Source organism: Anolis carolinensis, chromosome 6, assembly GCF_035594765.1.
Source record: "Anolis carolinensis isolate JA03-04 chromosome 6, rAnoCar3.1.pri, whole genome shotgun sequence".
Taxonomy (NCBI): Eukaryota; Metazoa; Chordata; class Lepidosauria; order Squamata; family Dactyloidae; genus Anolis; species Anolis carolinensis.
Genome location: NC_085846.1, coordinates 100,148,458 through 100,171,989, shown reverse-complemented (window position 1 = coordinate 100,171,989; position 23,532 = coordinate 100,148,458). Strand labels below are relative to the sequence as shown.

General features: G+C 42.7%; 2 protein-coding genes across 12 annotated transcripts in view; one reads left to right on the top strand and one right to left on the bottom strand.

The window, feature by feature from the left end:
- abi1 (abl interactor 1) overlaps window positions 1-10,597 on the top strand; it is a 105,200-nt gene extending 94,603 nt beyond the window's left edge. For 5 of the 9 annotated variants that reach the window (XM_062956994.1, XM_062956992.1, XM_062956990.1 and 2 more), the window contains 2 exons: window positions 4,703-4,888; window positions 8,349-10,597. In XM_062956994.1, coding sequence (XP_062813064.1) covers window positions 4,703-4,888; window positions 8,349-8,524 — 362 coding nt within the window. In that variant the 3' untranslated portion in view covers window positions 8,525-10,597. Of the gene's footprint in view, window positions 1-648; window positions 736-4,702; window positions 4,889-8,348 lie in introns of all 9 variants that reach the window. The other 4 variants (XM_062956993.1, XM_062956986.1, XM_062956988.1 and 1 more) reach the window with 1 other exon arrangement.
- Window positions 10,377-23,532, bottom strand: part of pdss1 (decaprenyl diphosphate synthase subunit 1) — a 27,220-nt gene continuing 14,064 nt past the window's right edge. For all 3 annotated transcript variants that reach the window (XM_062956997.1, XM_062956995.1, XM_062956996.1), the window contains exons 7-11: window positions 23,353-23,462; window positions 15,079-15,159; window positions 14,669-14,782; window positions 13,319-13,399; window positions 10,377-10,885 (exon numbers count right to left, since the gene is read on the bottom strand). In XM_062956997.1, the coding sequence (XP_062813067.1) occupies window positions 10,745-10,885; window positions 13,319-13,399; window positions 14,669-14,782; window positions 15,079-15,159; window positions 23,353-23,462 (527 nt within the window). In that variant the 3' untranslated portion in view covers window positions 10,377-10,744. The remainder of the gene's footprint in view (window positions 10,886-13,318; window positions 13,400-14,668; window positions 14,783-15,078; window positions 15,160-23,352; window positions 23,463-23,532) is intronic.

The window sequence follows — 23,532 nt, the reverse complement described above, 5'->3', positions numbered from 1 at the left end:
AAGAAATGGAATGGTAAATATCACTCTTAAAGGCAGTTACAACAGCTTTTGATCTGTTTCCTGAACATTTAGTTCTAGGATCAATTGTAAAGCACAGTTCCTACATGCACTCTTTCCTTTTTTATCATGGAATCTTATTGCAACATCTGCATCAAAAGTTACAGCTTTTTTCTTGTGCTGCTATCAGATTTTGCTGCAAGATGTCGGTCCTTCCGTGATGTCAGTGTTTCTGTGTTGAAAGTAAACATCATAGATTATAAGTCTGTGGAAGGCACATAAACATTTTGTAAGTTGCTCTGAATGCCTTTGTGACTAAAGAGCAGGGTAAAAAAATCTAAATAAATAAACAAATAAAGTAATTGAAAAGTAATTTTGAGGAAATCCAGTTCGTTGGTAGCACTTCTTTCTCCATGTAGTTGCCTTTTCCCTTTTTTCAACTTCCAGTTGACTTAAAATAGAGTTCAGCAGTAGTTGTATTATTGGGAAAGCAAACTTTGAAGGAGGTCCTGTTGTGTGCCTTTTTGTTGTTCATTGCATACCTTGTTTTGTGATCCATTGTTACTGACAGCTGCTTTTTGTTTTTGTTTTCCTTTTTTTTCTTCCTGTATCTGTGTTTACTCCCCTGTTTGTGGCGTGTGTTGCGTCCAGTTACTATTGCTCCGCCCCCTCCCCCTATGCCTCAGTTGACTCCACAGATACCTCTCACAGGCTTCGTGGCCAGGGTGCAGGAAAACAGTAAGTTGGGCAGCTCAGCTTCGCCAAAGAGTAGAGCCGGCTCTCTCTTTTTCTTTCTCTCTCTTAGCATGCATGGCTGGCCACTGAGACTCTGCTGATAGATTTTATTGTTTGGAGTTATCTGAATTTGTTTCTTTTCCCAGATGCTAATGATATTTTGCAGTATATTGCCGTTGTAGAATTGAGGGGTGCCTTCTCAGGTTTTAAAATAGATCTTTAGTATTTAGAATTATTATTATTATTATTATTATTATTATTATTATTATTATTAGTGACATTTTGGATACTGTGGATGTGCTCATTGACAGGGAATGGTGTAGATGTATATGCACATGATTGTTTTTCTTCCTAAATACAAACACGCAAGTGTATGTGTGTGCATGTAGTGTATTGAAAAAACCAACAACTAGGAGCTGATTAATAAAGTGATTGAAGACGTGTTCAAAATAAATGTGTGTATAATGATTACAATATATCACACACACACATATTTGAATAAATAATCACTTTGATGTCTGGCGATTTTATGAAAAATTATTAGGATGGGAAGCCCTATGAAAGACTGCATGTTGCTTTGGTTGTTCATCTTTAAACTCTCTGTGTGTATATTCACACTTTCAAGTAACCCGTTGACTTACTGTGACCTCATGTACTCCACAAGGTTTTCTTAGGCAAAGGATATTGAGAAATTGGTTTTTTTTTTCTTTTTTTCTTTTTTGTCAGTCTCACATTCAAATACTATTTTGGGCTGATCTTACTTAACTTTCAATATCAAGCTGAGAATACTCTACAGGACATAATTAATTTAGCTCTTGGATTGTTGAAAGGCAGGTATCTGCTTGGTTTAGTTTTATGGTATCCTAGAAACGCTTCATTGCAACCTAAGTGTTTTCAGAACATGATAAAAATCCCATCTAACGGAAGTGTTTAATATACATTTGTGGCTAGTGGATTGTGTATGTGTGCGTGTAGTAAAATACTACGTACATCTTGAAAGAGTGTCCTGCCCTAGTTTTGCCAATAATGCAACTGCAGAATTGAGATTAGATGGATTAAATTTCTTCAGAGTATTTCAAAGGTGAAACCATCATCAGTGCAGTAAAAGGAGGTTATTTAAGCTTATGTGAAATTCAGATGCGAAGAGTACACTTTATAAAGGGGAAATTAACTCTAGCTAATGAGTTCTGCTCAGCGGCATTTTAAATTTGCAGAATATAAGGACCTGCACTTCTTATTTCAGATAAATCCAAGCAATTATTTCTGTGTTTCTCCTTACAACATTTTAAAATAATGAATAAACAGAAAAGTATTGATTAGTTGGTGATTTAAAAAAAACACAACTGCTTAAAATGTAAATTAAGTGAAGAGGCATGGTTCTTCTTCCTTATGTTAATTTTGGGGTATCTTGTAGAACACAGAAGCAATGCACTCCAAATATATTCCTGTACCTGTTGAAATAGCTCCTTTTATATACAAAATTATGTTCATTTTCTGGAGTAAGATGAGATATGCTTAACCCTCAATAGCATTTGTTTTGCTCTTAAACTAAAGGAAATTCTGAAATAAATAGTCTCTAAAGTCACTATGGATCCTATCCATTAACTGTTCTACTTTTCTGTAACTGCCTGTTTCTTACATTAAATGGTTTAGGGCAAAACAAATGTAATGCTTGCAATTCATAGTGAATTTGTATTGGAAAAGTGACAATCCCACCCATTTCAGTCGGTCTTATGGTAGAGGTTCTCAGGGTATGTATACCTGTCATTTTACATAGTGGTAAAAAAACCAAATTATATTCTTATTTGACTGAATGGAAGAAAAAATGAATTAGATTCTTACTGCATACAAAAAGAAGGGGTTGTATAGAATAGTTGTTAGTGGTCTCAGGAAGCAGAGAACCACAAAATTACTGTCTTTATTCAGTTCTTTGCTTCAATTAAAGTAGACTCAGTTGAATCAATAAGAATTTGGAAAGTCACATGTAAATTCCAGTGAACCAATGAGTCTGTTCTGATTGTAATGAGCAATTGGATTTTGTCTGAAGAATGCATTTTAGACTACAGCCCCCAGAATCTTGCAGCTAGCATAACACTTAAAAAAGTAATTTATCCAAGCTGTATCAAAGGTCCATCTCTTCTAGCATCTGCTAATTGCCAAGATGTTTCAAGGCATCTGATATTCCGATGTATGTAGAATACCTCAGCTGCACCGAAATATTCTTTGTGTTCTTTCGTTTTTTTCCTCTTAATCCACTCTTTGTATTGGTTTTTTAAACTATCTATGCTGAGTTAATGGATTTACTTCTGTGATTTACAGGCTGGATTTAGATGCCTATAACTGAATTTGCTCTGATCCAGCACTGGTGTACATGTCAGAGTCACGTTGCCATTGTATTACAGTGGGAAGCCTCTTATTTAGGATAATGGTTGGTGTGCATGTTGGGATATAAATTGGAGATACATTGAGTTGTTATAGAATGGGTGGGCTATTCCTGTGGGATTAAGTTAGAGGACTGTGATGAAGCTCCCTGAATCTTGTAGACCATTCAATGTGTACAGTATGCAGTTTTCAGTCTTGTATAATACCAAAAGAAGAGGGCAAGAGACACTGCATGTTATCTAAGAATCTTGCTTCCATCAGTATATTTGATGAATGGGGTTGAACTAGAAGTTCTACTCATACCACTGGCTCTCTATCTAGAAGTTCATTAATTCAGAGGAATCTTTCTCTCTGGTGGCACCTGAACTCTGAAATGCCCTCTTGAAGGATGTATGAATTAGAACCAGTTATTTACTCTTTTGGATACCAAAGTGATACTCTTCTTTTTGTTCAGACATTTTGAGAATTTTGACATTTTAAAACAGTCTAAAGTAAGAATGAGAAACAAGGGCATCCTTACTTTAGGCATGGGCAAACCCAGGCCCATGGCCAGACACAGCCCTTTGGCTGCGTTTTCCCTCTGCCCCCGCGACTGCTCGGCCCTCCTATCCGCATGCGGATACAGTGGCCACCTGTGTCCCCAGGCTGAGAGGAAGGCCAAGAAAGAGACACGTCGCTGCCAAGCGCTTTCCAGGAGAGTGCTTACAAGCAGCGTGTGTCTCCTCCTCCTCTGAGCCTGGAGAAGAAGAACTGGAGGGAGAAACACGGTGCTGGCGTGAACCCCCTTCGCCAGTGCCATTCTCCTTCTCTGAGCCTCGGGAAGGTGGCTGGCCTCTCCCAGACTCAGAGGGAAACCGGGGGAGAAACCTGGCTCTCGCCAGCGCCATGTGTCTCCTCCTCCCACACCACCCCGCCCCCTCTCCATCCCACCCCAGCCCTTCCAGCTCTGCCCACATTCCCTCCCAGTCTGGCCACAAAGTGGCCCCAGGGCAAAAATGTTTGCCCATGCCTGCTCTAGTTGGATCGATTTTCCCATTGTTTGTACTTGGTAGGGTAATGGCAGTTGGAATCCAATTTCATCTAAAAGGTCACCCTTAATCTTGTGGTTTATAGGTGTTATGGATTTTATCTCTAATATTTTATTATTATATTATTTTTATATTTGTTCTGGGGTTGTCTTTGGCAGTAATTATATCTATGTCTATATAAAAGCCTTAAATAAAATAATGTTGAAATGACCAAAATGACACATTTATGTTTGAGCTTGCAATCATGAGCAGGTTCCATCTCAGCCTGTTAAATAGGAAGTGATGCAATGTTTGGCATCATAATCTTTGACATCATGCTAGAGGTCAGCTTAAGCCTTTGGAGTGTCTGCTTTGAAAATACCATCTATAGTTATGTGGCTGCTAGTAACCTGCAAGGCTGTATATTGTAGCAATTTAACACATCAAGCATTCATTTCTAATATTTGCATGATACTGTAGTGCATGCCATTAGCTTCTGTAGAAGATATGGAGCCCTGGCCATGCATTTATATGTATTTGCTCAATACCTAACAGAGGGCCTTCTTTCACTGACTTTCTAGTTGCCGACAGTCCAACTCCGCCTCCGCCACCTCCACCTGATGAGATGCCTATGTTTGATGACTCCCCTCCACCTCCACCTCCACCTCCAGTGGACTATGAAGATGAAGAAGCTGCAGTAGTGCAGTACAATGATCCATACGCAGATGGAGATCCTGCTTGGGCACCTAAAAGCTATATTGAGAAAGGTAAAGTTCTAATGTATTTCTATTTGAAGATAACAATATGACCCCTTATGAGTGACTGATTTGTTTTTCTAATAGATTCATTTCCTGCTTTTCTCCTAATGCAACCCCCACAGCACTTTTGCAGGATATCTAAAAAGTGTACTTTCTAGGCAGCTGTGCTTAGTGCCAATCTCACAACAAACCTATGGCAAAGTCTTATGTGAAGAATTAGTTTATAGCCAAAGACTTCTCACAACTAAGAATACACAGTGGAAAAAAAGTTTGGCCTAGCTCATAAGCTACATCAGAGAGTACATATTTATTGTAGAATTAATGCAGTTTGACACCTCTTTAACTAAAGTAGTGTCAAACTCTATTAATTCTACTGTAGATGCAGTCTAAGAATCAATAAGATGTCAAAAGCATTTTAATGTTGCGATTTAACATACTATGAATGAGTCACAGCAACTTCTGGCATATCTAATTTCCTGTCATGGCTGAGAAAGGGGGTGTTTGGAACTGTCCACTTTACATAATCACAGCTGGCCAATTATTTAAATTAGGATAGTTATCTACATCAGTGGTTCTCAACCTGTAGGTCTTGGCCTACAACTCCCAGAAATCCCAGCCAGTTTACCAGCTGTTAGGATTTCTGGGAGTTGAAGGCCAAAAAATCTGGGATCCACAGGTTGAGAACCACTGATCTACAGGCTTTTGTGAAATAAATTAATTTCTATTTCACAAATTAAAGTTGCTTGGTATTGAAAGAACTATAGTGAAGGTTAACTTAACCTGATCTAGCGTGGTATAAATAGTTGGACTAGGACTCCAGGAGACCAGAGTTTGAATCCTTGCTCAGGCTTCAAAACCCTTTGGGCGTCTTTGAGAAAACCACATGGTAGATTCACCTTAGGCTCAATATAAGTTAGAGTTCATAACAAGAAACACCATGTGCCTTCTAATCAACTGAGCATGGTTTGACAAGCAGAGTGTCATCATGTTGAGGGTGGTAGGAAGTATGAGCACAAATCTGTTCCTGTTGTACTTCATTGTGGTGTACTATGACATTTAAGCATGATCAGTGCTTTAGAAATGTTTCCATCTCTGAAATGCATGATGACAAAGAAGTGACAAAGACACTGATCTAGTTAGCTGTTTAATAAATGGGCTTAAGTTATTGGAACCAAACATGCACATGTTTCCAAGGGCATATCAAAGTCTTTTCAGATTAGAGGATCTCTTTCCGATCTAGACCAAGATATAGTAGTTCTCTTTCTCACAGTGGTCAAGTTCATTTTGGAAAAACAATTGTAGCAGAATCTTAAAATATACCTTTAAGCACTTTGTAATGAGAGAAGACAAATAATCCATTAATAAGGCAAATTGGATTTAGTTTAGCTTGTTTGTTTCAGAATGATGGTTTTCCAGAAATAACTTTCCAAATGACTTAGAGTGAGCCAAATGCAAAACCTTTTTCACTTTTTAACAGTGGCTTTTAAAGTCTTGCCAATATATGACATAGCTCTTGGTTTAAAAGTAAAATAAAATAGAACTAGTGCATTGTTGTAAAAGAATTCAGGATTATTTGGTATTGCTTTTTAAATCCTTGGACTATAATCTGTTTTGCATTTAATTGTTATTCCTACTTATGCATGTAACTCTCAGTTAGCGAGTGTGGTCTTTATTTTTAATTATAATTCCTATCCCCAATAAATTCATTTGTGAAGCATCTCCCATGAACAAGGAATGAGCATGCCCTTTCTGTCTTAGGTATCTTACTTTTCCTTCTTTCTTCTGTTACGAGCAGCAGCAAGAATGCTAACTCCTCTGCAGGTTGAATATGGCAGGTCTGCATCGGTATAGAACTTTGGCATGATTTGGCTCTGAAAATCTGATTGCAAACTACCTAGCAACAGAAGTTAGTACTCCCTTGATTGCTGTATAGAGGGATACAGCAATAAAACATCCTGCTTCTGTGTTGGTAGATGGTCAAGAGAAAGGCAAAGTCTGCCTCACACGGTGAAGTTCGTAAGCTCTCTAATATTAATACATTGAGTGAAGCTGTGTATGTGTTAGAAGAGTGTCTGAAGTCAGGAAGACGAGATCTGTAACAGAAGGGACATGAAATATCTTGTTGGTTGCTCCAAAGGAATCATTATTAAGCTCTACATCTTACTGGAGAAAGAGGTTGGCAAATTGGCCAACTCTAATTAGGAGTCTTGTTATTCAGCTCATGTGAGTGTGCAACTCACATGAACACATTGATCAAAGCAAGCTCCTGAGGTCTTGTCTTGGTAACTTGGAAAATTAAGCCAGTGGTTACACTCCTGAATTATGAAAGTGGTTGTAGATGAGTGGAAATGATAAGAATATTGGAACACAGTGCGATACCATAATATAGATTTTACACTCAATGTAGTTTGTGTGCGTTGATTGTAGAACTGTGATCTATCTGGAAAGAAGAGGCTGATGTCTGCAGGATGCTGCTCTTTCTGGCCTTTCCATTATATCTTTGAATTCCGATTACTATATTCTCCAGCCTTATGCTAATGACAAGTGCTAGGTTAATCTATTACAGCCACGGGCAAACTTCTATAATATAACTTTGTTCATTCACAATTTGTCCATAAAGTTGACTTGGCATGTTATGACCAAGAAGGTGGTAGGGGCATGTGGTTAAGCAAATGCATAAATATGAAGTAACATTGTTCTCGTAATTTTTGGATACTGTTCCTGGTGTTGCAAGCCTTGGCCTAAATCTTATTGATAGTCCTATATATAATAGCCATTGAATCAGTGGGATTTATCTAAGTGTTGATTCACTATTTCTTGGTAGGGTTCAAACTTTTGAAAACGTTAGGTTAACTGTACATTTAACATTATATACAACAGAAGATTTGGAGTAGACCACTATTACTTGAGTAAATGAGCGAAATTATATATAAGGAGAGCACATAATCTAGGCATAGTTTGACAAAATATTAGGAAGGTGTTGCTATTTCTGTTCCATATGCCCCAACACTTGATAGGTATTTGTCTACGATGATGAAGGATCCAGATCAGGACTGAGATCATCTGTTAAATTTGGAGGGGGTTGGATTTCACCCGTATTGCCTATGGATAAAATGCAGGGAAATGTATAAAATTGCCCTATAATCAAGTGTTTCTGTTGGTCTGGCAGCAGCACTTCAAGAATGATTCTTAGATCAAGATCCTTTGAGGTGCCAGACATTGAATCTGGGATGCTACGCATGCATAGCATATGTTCTGCTTCTAAGTGATCACTTTGCAATTAAAATACAGATGTTGCAGTTTAAAATGCCAGATTAGTCTAGTTCTGGTTGTTAGTGTGCATCTGTCCATTTGGAATGAGTTTGCAGGTTAAATTCTGAAACCATTGATAACAGCACTACAGCTCTTGAAGCTGCTTTGAGCCCGATTTACTGCAAAATCCATTTGACTCTTTTCTTCTCATTTCTAGTTGTTGCCATATATGACTACACAAAGGACAAGGATGATGAGCTGTCATTCATGGAAGGTGCAATCATTTATGTTATCAAGAAGAACGATGATGGCTGGTATGAAGGCGTTTCCAACAGAGTGACTGGCCTGTTTCCTGGAAACTATGTTGAATCAATCATGCACTATGCGGATTAAGTTCCCTCTTCAGGCCAGATCTTGTATTCAATCATGCCATAATTATTTACAAAGGGTAAACTTAAAGGTTAACACTTGTCTTAATACTCTTTTAAAATGTGCCCATCTTTCCAGGCCATACTGTTTAAATGGTATGATTGAATGTTCATCCGTAAGCATTTGTCTCTACAGAGTTTGTAAAATGAGCAACTGTTTATTACTGATTATGCTTATTTACTTAATGCATTGTTGATTTCTATGGCCAGCCTAAATATTCTGGGGAAGTAGGGTATATAATATTTAATGACTCATGATTCAAATTGTGCCATTACTTTTTTTTCAGTGCAGCATGGTAAACTAACAACTATGTTAGACTAACTAAATCTGGTTGGAAATTTTGATAGTGCTGGTCATTTACCTTTGTTTAGACTCCTGCTCATCCTCAAAGTATAGTATTCATTTAAAAGCATGCATACAAACTTATGTATTGAATTATACTTTTTTTCCAGAAAAATCCAAGATGCTTCCAATTTGTTGTAATCTTTTACCTGGAGTACTTTCACTAAAAGTTTATTCCAGTGAGTCATTTGAGTCTCTGAGGTGTTCGTGTGAATCAAAGATGGGTGGTCTTATGATGTGTATGTACTTTGTACCTGAGGTTTTTTTTTTCTTTTTTGGAGTAAATTTGCATTGACTTTTCCATTCATAAAATACATAAGTGAACCAAAGGTCTTGTCCATTACGTCTGTTGGCTTGCCTTGCAAAGCAATATTAAAGCAGCGATTTAGCAAACTTCCCCCTTATCAGCAGGGATGCCTTTTGATTGCAAATCCACAATGAAACGTCTCCTTAAAGGAAAAACAAGTTTCTTTGTGTAAAATTACACAACTCCTTAGCTTCATTTGTTTTGTGACTGGAAATGATGACATCAGAAGACTACCACTTATGCCTCTTTGAATAGTTAGTGTCAGAACAAGCACGGTAATAACAGGGTTACGGGGGATTTGTTTTTCTTAATTTACCACATCACTTAAGCGTTGTCCATTTAACTATGAAGGTCTCATATCCTGCTGAAAATAAAACTGCATCAGTGAAAGGATTTGCTACTGACTTGTCCACATTCACTGTACTGAAGTAGATTTCTGGGGGTGGGTGGGTGCGTGAAATGACTCTATGAATACACAGAACCTGTGGGCCCAGATGGAGGTGAGTAATATCAGAGATGCTCATCCATGCATCTCCTTGAATGGAGCCAATATCAGCTCACCTAGATTAGGACACAAGCTGTCACCATTTATTTTGCTCCTTTGAGAAAGTGTGCACTTTGACGCCTCCATTTTGAGCATGAGGTCAGCTGAAATTTCTGGTTTGTTTGTACAAAATTTGTATTACTTAGATAATCTAAGACAGACTATGATTTAGTAAGGGATTTGTTTCTTTTTATTTAGGAAAACTGTATTTGGGGCATTCAGTGCTGCCCTAATGGGTATTAAACTTAAATGATAAAAAGCAGGTGTACTGGATGTGTGAAAGCAGTTGCAATTATTTTCTAGTGTGACATTAAACACTGAAGGAGTCCTCGTCTCCTAACCTTAAATAAGTCTAATTATATTAAATGCTTTTTTGCCTTTTCCTAATTGTTAACATGTTATTTCTGAGAAGAATTAGCATCCCATAAAATCTCTGTATTCCCTTTATAAATTGGACCATCTCTTCATCTGTATATAACCTGTTTTAATTACAAAATTTTATGTACAGTCTTTTATAATAAACCGATCTCCTTTAATTTTCTGGGTACTCTGAAATTCTAATAGGCAATTAGGTCACTCAAGGTATTTTTGTAGTCCCAGCAACACACCAGGGATTACAGAAATGAGTTTTTCATCACATTGATTGTATTTATTCTTTGTGGCCTTCAGTGTCAATACTGAACAATGTAAACAGTGCCCAGTGAAACAAGAACCCTCCTTGTAAAAAAAAAGAAAAGAAGAGAGACCACGCAGGCACAGGGCATTGCTACCAGCTTAACAGACAGATCATGTTTTCATCTTTTTGTATGGCTTCCTTCAATAAAACATTTGTACTTCATATAAACCCTAGTTATATTTCTTTCAGTGAGGATAACTTATTTTATTTAAAAAAGAATGGTTACTGTGCTGGAAGTAAGCCAAGGTGTTCTGCGAATATAGTTTTAGGCACAGTCTGGTAAATTAGCTGCCAGAATGAACGGAAGGAGATGTGTCATTTGTCTCGGGCGAGAACAATTTCTGCCAGCTGAACAAGGGCATCTCTTTCTGGGGAGGGTCTGAGCTTGCTGATCTCTCTCATTGCTTCATGGCAGTAGCGCTGGGCGAGGTAAGTGGTCTGCTGTATACCCCCACTCTGAAAAACAAATAAATGGCAATGAAGATCTGCAAATGAACATTACCGCATTTCCTCGAATCTAATGTGCATCTTTTTTTTGACAAAAACACGTTGCTAAAATTAGGATGCATATTAGTTTTGAATATTACGGTCATCTAAGTGCCCAACCAAAGGAAATTGAGAAGTTGCTTCAGAAGTGCCATAAGGCTTGCAAGACATGGAGCAGCCATGGGCAAAAGAGGAGCAAAAGACACAGAGAAGGAAACTACTTGCTTTTAAAACATTTTCTGCATCTCTACCCCAAGGTTAGACTGCTACTAAAGCCAAACAACTTAACTGTTGCCGAGTTGGCCTCTCAAAGTGATTTTTATAATTCCTTCATCTGGTATTCATTGATGGTCTCCCTTTCAATTATTAAGTAGCACTAGATCAGATAGGACATACCTGGTCACACTATACTTCACCCCACTTTAAAACCACCTGCAGAATTCTGGGGCTTGTAGCTGACTTAGTCCCAGGACTTACCTGGCTGAGAATGGGAAACGTCTCCCCCCCCCCCCCCCCAAAAAAAAAAAAAACTACAAGCTCCAGAATTCTTCAGGAGGCAGCCACAGGATTGAAAGCAGGTGCAGACTCTTAAATCCTATTTTTAATGTGATTGTCTTTGGATTATTTAGTCCCCATAATTACTTCCAGTAAGTCTGAAAGAAATTTTTCATGATATTTTATGAGATTTACTTGTGGTTCCCTTTCGCAGCTCTAAGTAGATTTGGGGGCTAAAGTCTAGGACCCCAGAATAGCCCTCCAAGGATTCATCTACACTGCAGAATTAATGTAGTCTGACACTACTTTTAAGTGCTATGGCACAGTACTATGTAATCTTGGGAGTTGTAGTTTGGTGAGGCACCAGCATTCTTTGGCAGAGAAAGCTAAAAGACCTTGGCCAGTATCACACTAGAGCAGTGATTCTCAACTTGTGGGTCTCTAGGTGTTTTGGCCTACAACTCCCAGAAATCCCAGCCAGTTTACCAGCTGTTAGGATTTCTGGGAGTTGAAAGCCAAAACATCTGGGGACCCAGAGGTTGAGAACCACTGCACTAGAGTAGACAAAGAGTGCATCCCACCTGAAATCCTGTGGCTGTCTCCTGTAGAATCCTGGGGAGGGGCCTTTAAAATACTCAGCGGGAAAGGTCCTGGGCCTCACTAAACTACAAGCTCCAGAATTCTTGTGGGAAGGGTTACCTATTTCTGTTTTTCTTTTCAATTGCTGGAATAATTTGTGTCTGAGTACTTTGTTTTTGAAAGAAGGAATTCTAAGCAGGCAGCAACAGTAATGTGCACCTTTTTTGGGCCAAATTACAAAGAGTGTACTTTTTGCCATTGCGCATTACATTCACCAGCAAATACTTTTTTGGGTTTCAGGCTTTTGAAAATTGATGTGCGCATTACATTTGATGGTGTGCTAAATTTGAGTAAATAAGGGTACGTGGGTTTTGGCCCAGTCTTTTTTACATCCACATTTTTGGAACCAATTCAAAACTTTTATTCTATCAGAAATATTTAGACTTGTAGTTTTAGACACACCAGAAATGGTAGTTATCCCTTCATGTTCACTATTTTGATTATTAGCGTGCTTCTCCAGCCCACCTCCTGAAGTTGGGGCCACTGTGGGTTGAAGGAGACAACAACAGATCATAACTCGCAGTGCACCTTGGTTTTGAAGATGGGGATGCCATGTGAACATTTACACAGCAGTCATGTCCTCAGGAAGTGAGGGGGAGTGCTGTTTAGGAGGCAACCATCCTAGGTGTTTCTGTCCCCCCTGCAGCATGCAGGAAAATGAGCAGTCTTGCATACCACTTCCATTTCCGGTGCAGATATAGCTCCTCTTCCTGTGTACTGTGAATGTCTGTTTCACCTGAGCAAAGGAAGGGAGGTATCGAAGGAACAGAAACATGCAGCACACAGGAGGAGTAAGAAAACATCAATCCGTAGGGTAAGTGATCAGGGCTGTAACTGTTTGCCATGTGTTTCTGTAGCCCTTGGTATCCTTCCTTTTCTCAGGTAAAACAGCCGGTTATGGCATGCAGGAAGAAGAAAAGGGACAAGGTAAGTGAAGTATAATGTGGAGTTGGTAGCACCCTCCATAGGGATCGCAGTGGTGGCACTTAAATCCCCCCCCCCACAGATATAGTCTATGTTTTTCCACTTTTGCAAGGGGGGGGGGGAGGTGAGCCTGTAACCCTTGTGAAAGTGGAGGGATGAATGTATGAACATTTTATGTACATTTGAAAACAGCAATAGCCCCTATGCTTACTTCATTTCCATAGGTTAAGAATAAGAGCCTACAATTACTTTAAAATGTCTACAAAAGTGCATAGAGATATCTTTAAAAAATAAAGCAAGACACTATATTGAATACTACCTGTTTTGATGTTATTATTTCCTTACCTGTAAAACGTATTCCTGGGCACGTTGGACATCTCCTGGCAAATTAAATCGCCGCATTATCATGGCATTGATTTCTGGAAACTGAGCAGAACGAGGAACAAAGATTAACTCTACCTCCCAAAAATCTATCCTTAAGTACAGCATTCAACTGAAGGCAAACTTGGAGAGCATCATCTTATCCTTTTGCTTCACAGTACAAGTACATTAATGAAACCTTCCCAAAAGTTAGTCCCAAACTTTCCCCCCAAAAGTTAATTTTCATACAAATCAGGTTAATTGAAATTAATACTTCTGTAAAAGTGATTTATGTAACAGGTACAGTAGAGTCTCACTTATCCAACACTCGCTTATCCAACATTCTGGATTATCCAACGTATTTTTGTAGTCAATGTTTTCAATACATCGTGATATTTTGGTGCTAAATTCGTAAATACAGTAATTACTACATAGCATTACTGCATATTGAACTACTTTTTCTGTTAAATTTGTTGTTAAACATGATGTTTTGGTGCTTAATTTGTAAAATCATAACCTAATTTGATGTGTAATAGGCTTTTCCTTAATCTCTCCTTATTATCCAACATATTCACTTATCCAATGTTCTGCCGGCCCGTTTATGTTGGATAAGTGAGATTCTACTGTATATAACTTCACAGATCTATGTTTTAATGCAGTTTTGAGGGTGGATTGTAATATATTTTAGAATTGGACCATAAATCGGGAAAAAGAGGGAATAGTTATAGGCTGAAAACTATCATCATTGGATTAGAGCAGGTTGGTAAAAATACACTTGCAGACCCACTGCAGGGGACACAGAGATAATTTTACCATGTTTTTTGCCTTCGGAGAAATATTTTTTCAGTCAAAGTGGACTTGAATGTGACTTGAGTCCTTGTTTTTTAAAAAGATATTTTTTCAAAAAAAAAAATAACACTTCCCTACAAAAACTATATTGCAAGATTACCCTAACCTATTAACAAACCCTACTGCATTGGTTATTTATGACTGTGTCATAAAAAAAGTGGGACATTGTAACAATTGTTATTTTTTAACTGGTGTGGACAACTTTGGCAGGTCTGAGGGCTAATGCATGCTTGGAAACACCACCCCCAATCCTGCTGGTTCTAAGCATACACATACACCATGAAAATGAACCAATCATCTAACCCCCGCTAGCCCAGAAGACATATATTTGTTTGATTGAGAAAATGCAATCCTATTCCATAAACTGTTTAAATTCTTTAGCTATTTTTTTCAGATAAAGGCCTTGATTTGCAGAATGAGCATCTTTCAAATGCAAGCTGTACTGTTTAACCTGGGAAGAAGATGGTATCTTTATTATCAACCTACCTGCTGACATGCAAATAAGACAGGACCAGTGGCTATTCCAAGCTTAAGGTCTGCTGAAGTTGGCTTCCCTAATTGCTCAGAACAGGATGTAAAATCCAGCACATCATCTATCAGCTGCAAACAGATAACAACTACTGTTATTACAGTATACACCTTAAGATCTTCTAACAAAGCACCTATGTTAGTAGTTCTCAACCTGGGGTCCCCAGATGTTTTTGGCCTTCAACTTCCAGAAATCCCAACAGCTGGTAAACTGGCTGGGATTTCTGGGAGTTGTAGACCAAAAACATCTGGGGACCCAAGGCTGAGAACCACTGACCTATGTAATGGTTATAAAATATGTGCTTTCAGTTTGTTACTACAACTTGCTTCTTAAGAGTGTTTCCTTAGTTACTGATGGTATGCCCTACCTGAAATGCTATTCCAATATTTTTTCCATATTGGTACGCAATTTCATGAACTTTGGGATCAGGGCAAGCTAGAATAGATACCTGAAAGGGAAACAAAAGAAAACAGCTTAATGTGTACTGTTTGTACATGTGGCATGGGAACAGTAAACACCTGAAGGGAGAGAAGTCTTCATTAGTTGCATTCCTGACCACCCCCGGAAACTGTTTACACATTTAAGCACGCACAAACCTAGACCTATTTAAAAAAACATGAAGCTTGACAGACAGCAGTATAAAAAATGCTCTGAATATAGATTAGCCAGATTAAATATTTATTATGGCTGCTCATATCACTGCCAAGGCAGAATTATGCCTTGCGAGCTGATTGTCTATTGCTAATGCAATGACAATTTGAGTTGATCACTACATGCATAAATATATAGTGGAAAAAATGGGGAGTTAAGAAGAATGGTAAAGCTGCCGTATACGGCATCACTAACAACCTGGAAGCAGCAAGCCAAAAATTACAACAGTAGTCCCAGCAATAACACTGGTTTTGTGTTTCAGTTGAACTTATTTCTCTATATGCCCAATTCAAGGTGCAGGTTATCACCTACAAAGCCCTAAACGGTTTGGGACCCACCTACCTTAGAGACCTCATCTCCCCCTACGAACCCGCACGTTCTCTTCGCTCGTCGGGGGAGGCCCTCCTCTCACTCCCACCACCCTCGCAGTCGCGGTTGGTGGGGACGAGAGAGAGGGCCTTCTCTGTCGTGGCCCCCCGGCTTTGGAACTCGCTCCCTAGAGAGATCAGGCAGGCCCCCACCCTCCTCTCCTTCCGTAGGAGCTTAAAAACCTGGCTCTTTCAAAATGCCTTTGATACTTAATCTGGTGTTGGACTGATCGATCTGCCCATTTTATAATAGCCCCATTCTTGAGGTATTGCCAATGCTATATTACACTTTGTCCATTTTAACTGTGAAATCACCTTCCCCATTTCGGCACATGTTGCACGTTGCCTGGGTTCTATGAATTAGTCTCCAGTGTTAATATTGTATGTTTTATGTTGATTTTAACGATTGTTTTTACTGTAATTGATGTTTTTATTGGATAACTGTTTTATTGCTGTGTTTTGCTGTGTTTTGATATTTGATTGTTTTATCGGGCAAGGCCCCATGTAAGCCGCCCCGAGTCCCTTCGGGGAGATGGGGCGGGGTATAAAAATAAAGTTATTATTATTATTATTATAGAATGACTGAAAACACTTTATGCACAGTGGAAATGTTTGTGGCAAATTTGTGATTGTCTTGTTTGATCAATATCCACTTGTTACACAGAAGTTGCAGAAGAAGCTCTTTGCAAGATTCTGACTATACCCCACATCCCTGGACTAGTGATAATAATTCTTAGAACTAGGAAGTCATGCATATATATTCTTTAGTCTCTATTAAAAAAATAAAACAAATAATCAGGTGTATCTGGGAGAAAATGAAAAATCAGTCATGTCAATGGTAACATCATAAACAGCAGAATTCTGGCATAATACGGACAGGTTGCTTACCTGTAACCGTGTTTCTTCGAGTGTACTCTGTGAATTCACACTAATGGAGAAGGCTGCACCTGCGCAGGCTCCAACGGATACTCTTCCAAGCTAAAGTTTGAAATTTGGCGGTAACCCCGCCCCTCTTCCCGGAGGGTATAAAGGGCGCCCTCCGCGCTCGCTCTCCAGTTCCTACGCCGCAAAGGCAGCGAGAAAGGGAGAGGTTTGCATGTGGGGAAGGAAGGGCGGGATTGTGTGAATTCACAGAGTACACTCGAAGAAACACGGTTACAGGTAAGCAACCTGTCCTTTTTCTTCGTGTACTCTGTGAATGCACACTAATGGAGACTAGCAAGCTGAGGTGTAGGTAGGTGGGATAGCAAACCCGATAACCAGTCTAGTGTCCAAACAACACATTTATTGAGCACAAGGTGCAAAAACAAGCAAATGCAACGGTCAAAGAAGCGATGCAATAGCATATAGTGCAAAAAAACCGATCCTTGTTGTTAGGATCCAGAACACAATCACAACATTGTAAGTGAGCAATAGTCTGTAAGAAAATACAGAGGTAGGCATAAACTCATTCTCTGAAAACAGAGGGAGAAGTATTCAAAAAAATACATTTCAGTGCAGTGGGTAAGTATAGTACACAAGCACTACGTTAAAGAATCCCTGAGCACATCGATTACAAACAGGGTGGATGACAACGGTCAGCCTGTAAGAAGGATAAACCCGAAAACTGGTTTTGAGTAAGGCAACAACATTAGGTAAGGCAGGAGGAAAGGACGGACCTGGCAAAGGCCGAGTCCTTGAGGTTCTTTGAGTCCATCCTGTAGTGTGAAACAAAGGTGGATGGAGTGGACCAGATAGCCGCTCGACAGATGGAGTCGAGAGGTACGCCCCTCAGGAAGGCCGTAGAGGTGGAAAGGCCCCTCGTAGATCTAGGGCGGATCGAAGAGGGGGGTTGGCGTTTGGCCAGCTGATAAGCGAGCTCGATGGTCTGAGCAATCCAGTGTGAGAGTCTTTGGGAAGAAAGTGGTTCGCCCAGTTTATGGGTAGCGTAAGCAACAAACAGTCTAGGTGACTTACGTATGTCCTTAGTCCTGTCCTTGTAGAAAAGGAGGGCTCTCCTGACATCGAGGAGATGGAGTTTCCGTTCCAGAGAAGAAGAAGGATTAGGGAAGAAAGCAGGAAGTATTATGTCCTGGTTCAGGTGAAAAGCAGAGACCACCTTAGGTAGGAAGGTGATGTCCGGGCGAAGGACAGCCCTGTCGTGGTGGAAACGGAGATAGGGTTCGTCCACCCGGAGAGCAGCCAGTTCCGAAGGCCTGCGCGCAGAGGTGATAGCGATAAGGAAGGCAGTCTTCCAAGAGAGAAGGTGAAGGTCTGCAGAGGCCATAGGTTCGAAGGGAGCTGAGGCTAGTTGAGAAAGAACGAGTTCGAGGCTCCATCCGGGAGTCGGAGGTTGAACTGGAGGGTGCAAGTTGTTGTAACCTCGAAGGAAGGTCTTAATGAGGTTGTTAGAAAAGAGAGAGGGTTGTCCCTGATGTTGGAAATGCCAGGAGAGAGCAGCGAGATAGGATTTTATCGAGGCCAGAGAAAGTTGACGATCCGCAAGGGAAAGTAGGAAGTCCATGACCAGCGGGATCGAAGTAGAGGCGGGATCGACGTGTCGGTCCCGAAGGAAAGTCTGGAATTTTGCCAGCTTGTAAGCATAGGCCTTCGATGTGGCCGGTTTGTGAGCGGAGCGAAGGATCGCCTGCAGGTCTGGGTGAAGAGAATTTAAGGAAGTATCCTCCAGGCAGTCAGGTGTAGGGACGGGACGTCGGGGTGGAGGACCTGTCCCTTCTGCGAAGATAGTAGATGAGGGAGAGTTGGGAGAGTGCGGGGAGGATCCGCACACATCCGGAGTAGCGTGGGATACCACGGCTGGCGTGGCCATGCAGGGGCGATCAGGATGGCCGATGTCGGTGTTAGATAGAGTCTCTCTATTACTCTTGAGATGAGAGGGAAGGGAGGAAAAAGATAGACGGGTTCGAGAGTCCAGTCGAGGAGAAACGCGTCTCCGAGACAGCCCGGAGTCGAGTTTGGAGGTAGTCTCGCTCCGAAGCGAGGAAGTTGAGCGTTCGAGGGGGAGGCAAAAAGGTCCAGAGCTGGCCAGCCCCAATCGTCGAAGAGGGATTTCAGGATCTCGGGATCGAGACGCCACTCGTGGGGGGAGGTCGTTATTCTGCTTAGAGAGTCTGCTAGAGTGTTTTGAGCCCCCGGAAGGTGAACTGCCGACAGAGTTATGTGTCTCGCTATGCACCATAGCCAAATGTCCATCGAGAGAGCCATGAGTTTTCTCGAGCCCGTACCCCCTTGTTTGTTGATGTAGTACATGGCTACTACGTTGTCCGTTTGGATTAGAACAGACTTGTGGGGAAGAAAGCGAGCAAACGCCCGGAGGGCTTTGAAGATTGATAACAGTTCTAGAAAGTTTATGTGGTGAGACCTTTCTTGGGTGGACCACAGGTCCCTGACGGTGAGGTACGACATGTGGGCTCCCCACGCAAAATTGGAGGCGTCGGTCGTGATGGTGACTGACGGTAGGGAGGGATGGAAGGGAAGTCCCACACAAACGTTCGCTGGGTCCTGCCACCAACGAAGGGAGAGGCGAACGTGGTTCGGTACCGTGAGAAACATTGAGCTCGGATGCCGATGGGGTTTGAAAGAGTCTATAAACCATCTTTGGAGAGGTCTGAGACGTAATCTGGCGAAAGGGGTAACCATGACCGTGGAGGCCATGTGACCCAGAAGAACTTGGACCGCGTGGGCTCGGATCCTGCGGTTGCGGAGGAGGAGAGAAAGGTGCTGTTGAAGGGCTAGGAACCTGTCCTTCGGTAGGGAGGCGGTTTCCGTGATGGAGTTGAAGAGAGCTCCAATGAAGCGGATCTCTGTGGTTGGGAGGAGTTGAGACTTTGAGACATTCAACTGAAGGCCCAGCCGTTGCAGGAGAGAAAGAGCCTGTGAGACGTGGTTTTGAAGGGATGAGGGGTCGGACGCGACAATCATCCAATCGTCCAGATAAGGAAAGACCATAATGCCCTGTTTCCTGAGGTGCGCTGCCACCACGGCGACCACCTTTGTAAAGACCCGTGGGGCCGTGACGAGGCCGAAAGGGAGAACTGTGAACTGGTAAGAGTGTCCCAGGAGCTTGAAGGAAAGGAAGCGTCTGTGGGATCGACGCACCGAGACGTGGAAATACGCGTCGCGTAAGTCTATAGAGGCGAAGTAGTCTCCGTGTCGGAGCATCGGGAGGATGGAGGCCACTGAAACCGTTCGAAATTTTGAAGGCAGAATGAAGAGGTTTAGAGCCCGTAGGTCGAGGATAGGCCGAAGACCTCCGCCCCGCTTGGGAACCGTAAAGTATCTCGAGAAGAAACCTCGAGTGTCCTGCTCGGAAGGAGAAGGCTGGATTGCGCCCTTCGCCAGAAGGGAGTCGACCTCGGCGCATATTTCCGGTGAAGGGTCGGTGTGGAGGATGTGACCCGTGGGTGGCAAAGTTTCGAATTCCAAGGCATAGCCGTCTCTGACAATGCGAAGAACCCAGGCATCTGAGGTGATAGACTCCCATTCGCGGTAGAAAGGAGCTAGGCGGTCGAGAAAAGAACAGAGAGGAAGGATCTGGTCGGGGCCTAGGAACGGCATGGTAGTGGCAGTAGTAGTGGAGATAGAAAGATCCCCGAGAGAGTGGGCGTCAGGCCCGTCGTTGGGGTTGTGGCATAGCTGCAGGACCTTTGCCCCGACCTTTCGGGACCTGGTGCTGGCGGCGAGGTTGTTGCTGATGACTGTGGTGACTCGAGCTCGACGAGCGTCGAAACGGCTGGTGACGAAAAGGCTGAGGGTAGCGACGGTACCGTTGCGGGAACCATCGGGTCCGCTGAGCCTGAGGTTGATCGGTCCCGCACTTTGTTGCGAGAATCTTGAAGTCGTGATTGGACTTAAGTTTGTCATCAGTGCCCGAATTGAAAAGGCCCTGGGTGTCGAAAGGAAGGTCTTCGATCACTTGTCGAGAGGAAGAAGAGAGTCCTGAGGACCGAAGCCATGCATGCCGTCTGATCGCGACCACGTGGGCAATCATTTTTCCGGAGGTATCACCGGTATGCTTAGCCATTTGAATTTGGTGGTGTGCGAGAGAGTCCGCCTCCTGTTGGAGGGTCAAAAGGACTGACCGGTCTTCGTCAGAAAGCTTGGCGAAGAAGGGTTGGGCTTTCTCCCAGAGGATCTGTTGATAAGCGCCCATGCAGGCCCCGTAGTTTGCCATACGGCAAAGGAGGAGAGCACCGGAGTACAGCTTGCGGCCTACCGCATCGAAGCGTTTGCCCTCTCTGTCGGCAGGGGAGTTGGAGTGTCGACCCGACGATTGGGAGGCCTTTACCACCATGGAGTTTGGGTCAGGGTGATGCTTGAGCCATTCCAAGGCTTCGTCATCGGTTTGTACCAGGCCTCTATTTTCTTAGAGGTTGGAGGTATCGAAGATGGAGTCTTCCAAGATGCCTGGATGACGTCCAGGAGGTATGGAAGAAAAGGCAGCAAGGTGGCTGGCGGGGCTTGGGCTTGAACCCTCTTGAAAACGGGGTCGGTAACGGCCTTTGAAGTTTGTTTAATTTCCATCCCCAGAGCGTCTGCCATTCTGACCATCTGGTCGGAGAAAGCCCGAATATTATCCGTCAGGGAAGGTGGGTCGACCTCGTAGGCGTCGTGAGGCGGGGAGAGGTCGAGACCGAGAGAGACAACGGAGGCGGAGAGTATCGACTCGGGGCGTTCGATATCGGGGTCATCCTCCTCGAGCCCTTGAGGGGACCGGCGAGGAGAAACAAGCACAGAGTCCTGATGAGGTATTACCTCAGGAGCAGGGAGAGCCGGCTGTGGAGGAACGCCTTTGGACGCGGAGGCCTGGGCGGCGCGGGCTAAGCGCGTCATCTGCCTACCCCTCTCAGGTGTTTGAGCCGGAGGAAAGAGTTCTTGTCGAGCCGGAAGACGAGATGGTGCCGGCTGGGGAGCCTTAATAACTGTCCTGACCGACCGGTCGGGGGAGGCTTGAGCGTCCGCATCCGAGGACTGACCATGAGGAGAGGAAGAGGAGCGGAGGCGTTGTGCTGGTTGGATAGGAGAGGATCTCCTAGAGGAAGGCCCAGAGGAGGGGACGTCCTTCTTCGAAGACGCTGAGGAGGACGACCTCTGGATCATTCGTTTCTTTGCTGGGGGTTGTTTCGACGCGACCCTCAGCGATTTTCCCAGCGTCGGGGGAATCGGGCACACAGCTGCCGAGTCAGATTGAGTCCGTCTGGATTCCTCCTGAGCCCTCTTGAAGGCAATCTTCATGGCGGAAGAAGATGGCAGCGAAGCCAGGCGGGATCGAGTGGAAATGGCCGAAGCCACCGAACTCGAAGTTGATGAAGGGCCCATCTTGCCCGACCGGGTGGATACCGTAGCGGTGGTCACCGTGCAGGGCGGTTTGGTCGGTCGCGGTCTCGAGGTTTTCGAGGTTTTAGATGATACCGACGGAGCAGGCCTGGACGCCATCGAGGCCGAGGTGGAAGTGGAAGCCTCAGGAGCAAGAGTTTTTTCGTAAAGAGCTGCACGGAGTCTCGCAGCTCTATTTCTTCTGGCCTGAGCTGTAAAGGCCAGGCAAAAACGGCAGGTACCGACGACGTGGCTTTCGCCAAGGCAGAAAAGGCACTTAGCGTGGCCGTCGGAATCTGGAATCTTAGCGGCACACTGAGTGCACCGTTTAAAACGCGTGGTTGACATAAGAACGAAGAGTCCGAAGTGAGCTTTGCGGCGGAAAAAAAGGAACTGGAGAGAAAAGGAACTGGAGAGCGAGCGCGGAGGGCGCCCTTTATACCCTCCGGGAAGAGGGGCGGGGTTACCGCCAAATTTCAAACTTTAGCTTGGAAGAGTATCCGTTGGAGCCTGCGCAGGCGCAGCCTTCTCCATTAGTGTGCATTCACAGAGTACACGAAGAAAAAATGAAGAATTCAATTAAGAATTCTTCATAAACAGATCTATGTAGATGTACATTCTGCCAAAGCTGGATAATACAGATCAGGTAGGGTTATTCCACTCTGAAAATATAACTCCCATACTTGGTGTTGGCCACAGGCAAAGTTACCAAAATATTATTTTTGACCCCCTCTTGCAGTTTTCCTTAGACTTGGATACTGACGTGAACAAAGACTGCAAAGCTATTAACTCCCTCCATCCTGCTAGGGGTTGATGAACAATTGTGTGATACAAAATCCTATCAGGTTTTGGGGACAGGAGCACAACCACCCCCAATGCAAAGAACGTCAATTTTTTTTGTCTCTAACTGTCCAAGGAGCTGAGGAGGACATTTTTATTATGTTTTTAGTCTTCCTGGAACCCAATTTTGGCTTCCTACTTACTTCATGTTTTAAAAAAAGACCTTTCCTCAATCTAAAGTAGGCTCACAATACAGAGAAAATGCTACCTAGGCTTTCTGAAGGGCATTTGGGTGCAATTTCTTGGTCCTTGGGGACCCTGACAGTCAAATCCCATCTCTGGGGACCACACTTCATCCATCCTGCTCTAAGGCATAACATACATTGGAGAGTTGTTTCCAATTAGTTGGTTTTAGTGCCAGAGAAACGGGAAGTAAATAGATCTTTAAGCTAGCAAAGAAAAGAAGTCCCAGAATCTCATCTCTGCATCACGGTATATTAACAACAGGAAAGACGGAACGTACATACTGCTTTACAGCTGTGTGCTATAAGACTAGCAGTCTTCTTAAAGGTTTTCTCGAGGTAGTGAGCAAATCTCTCATTTTCATTTTCTTTGGAACCGAGCTGAAGAAATTCACCTATAAAAGAAGAGGTAATCGATATCACCCAACTGGTTACCTAGACAAAATGTCTTCACTTTTTGCTAGA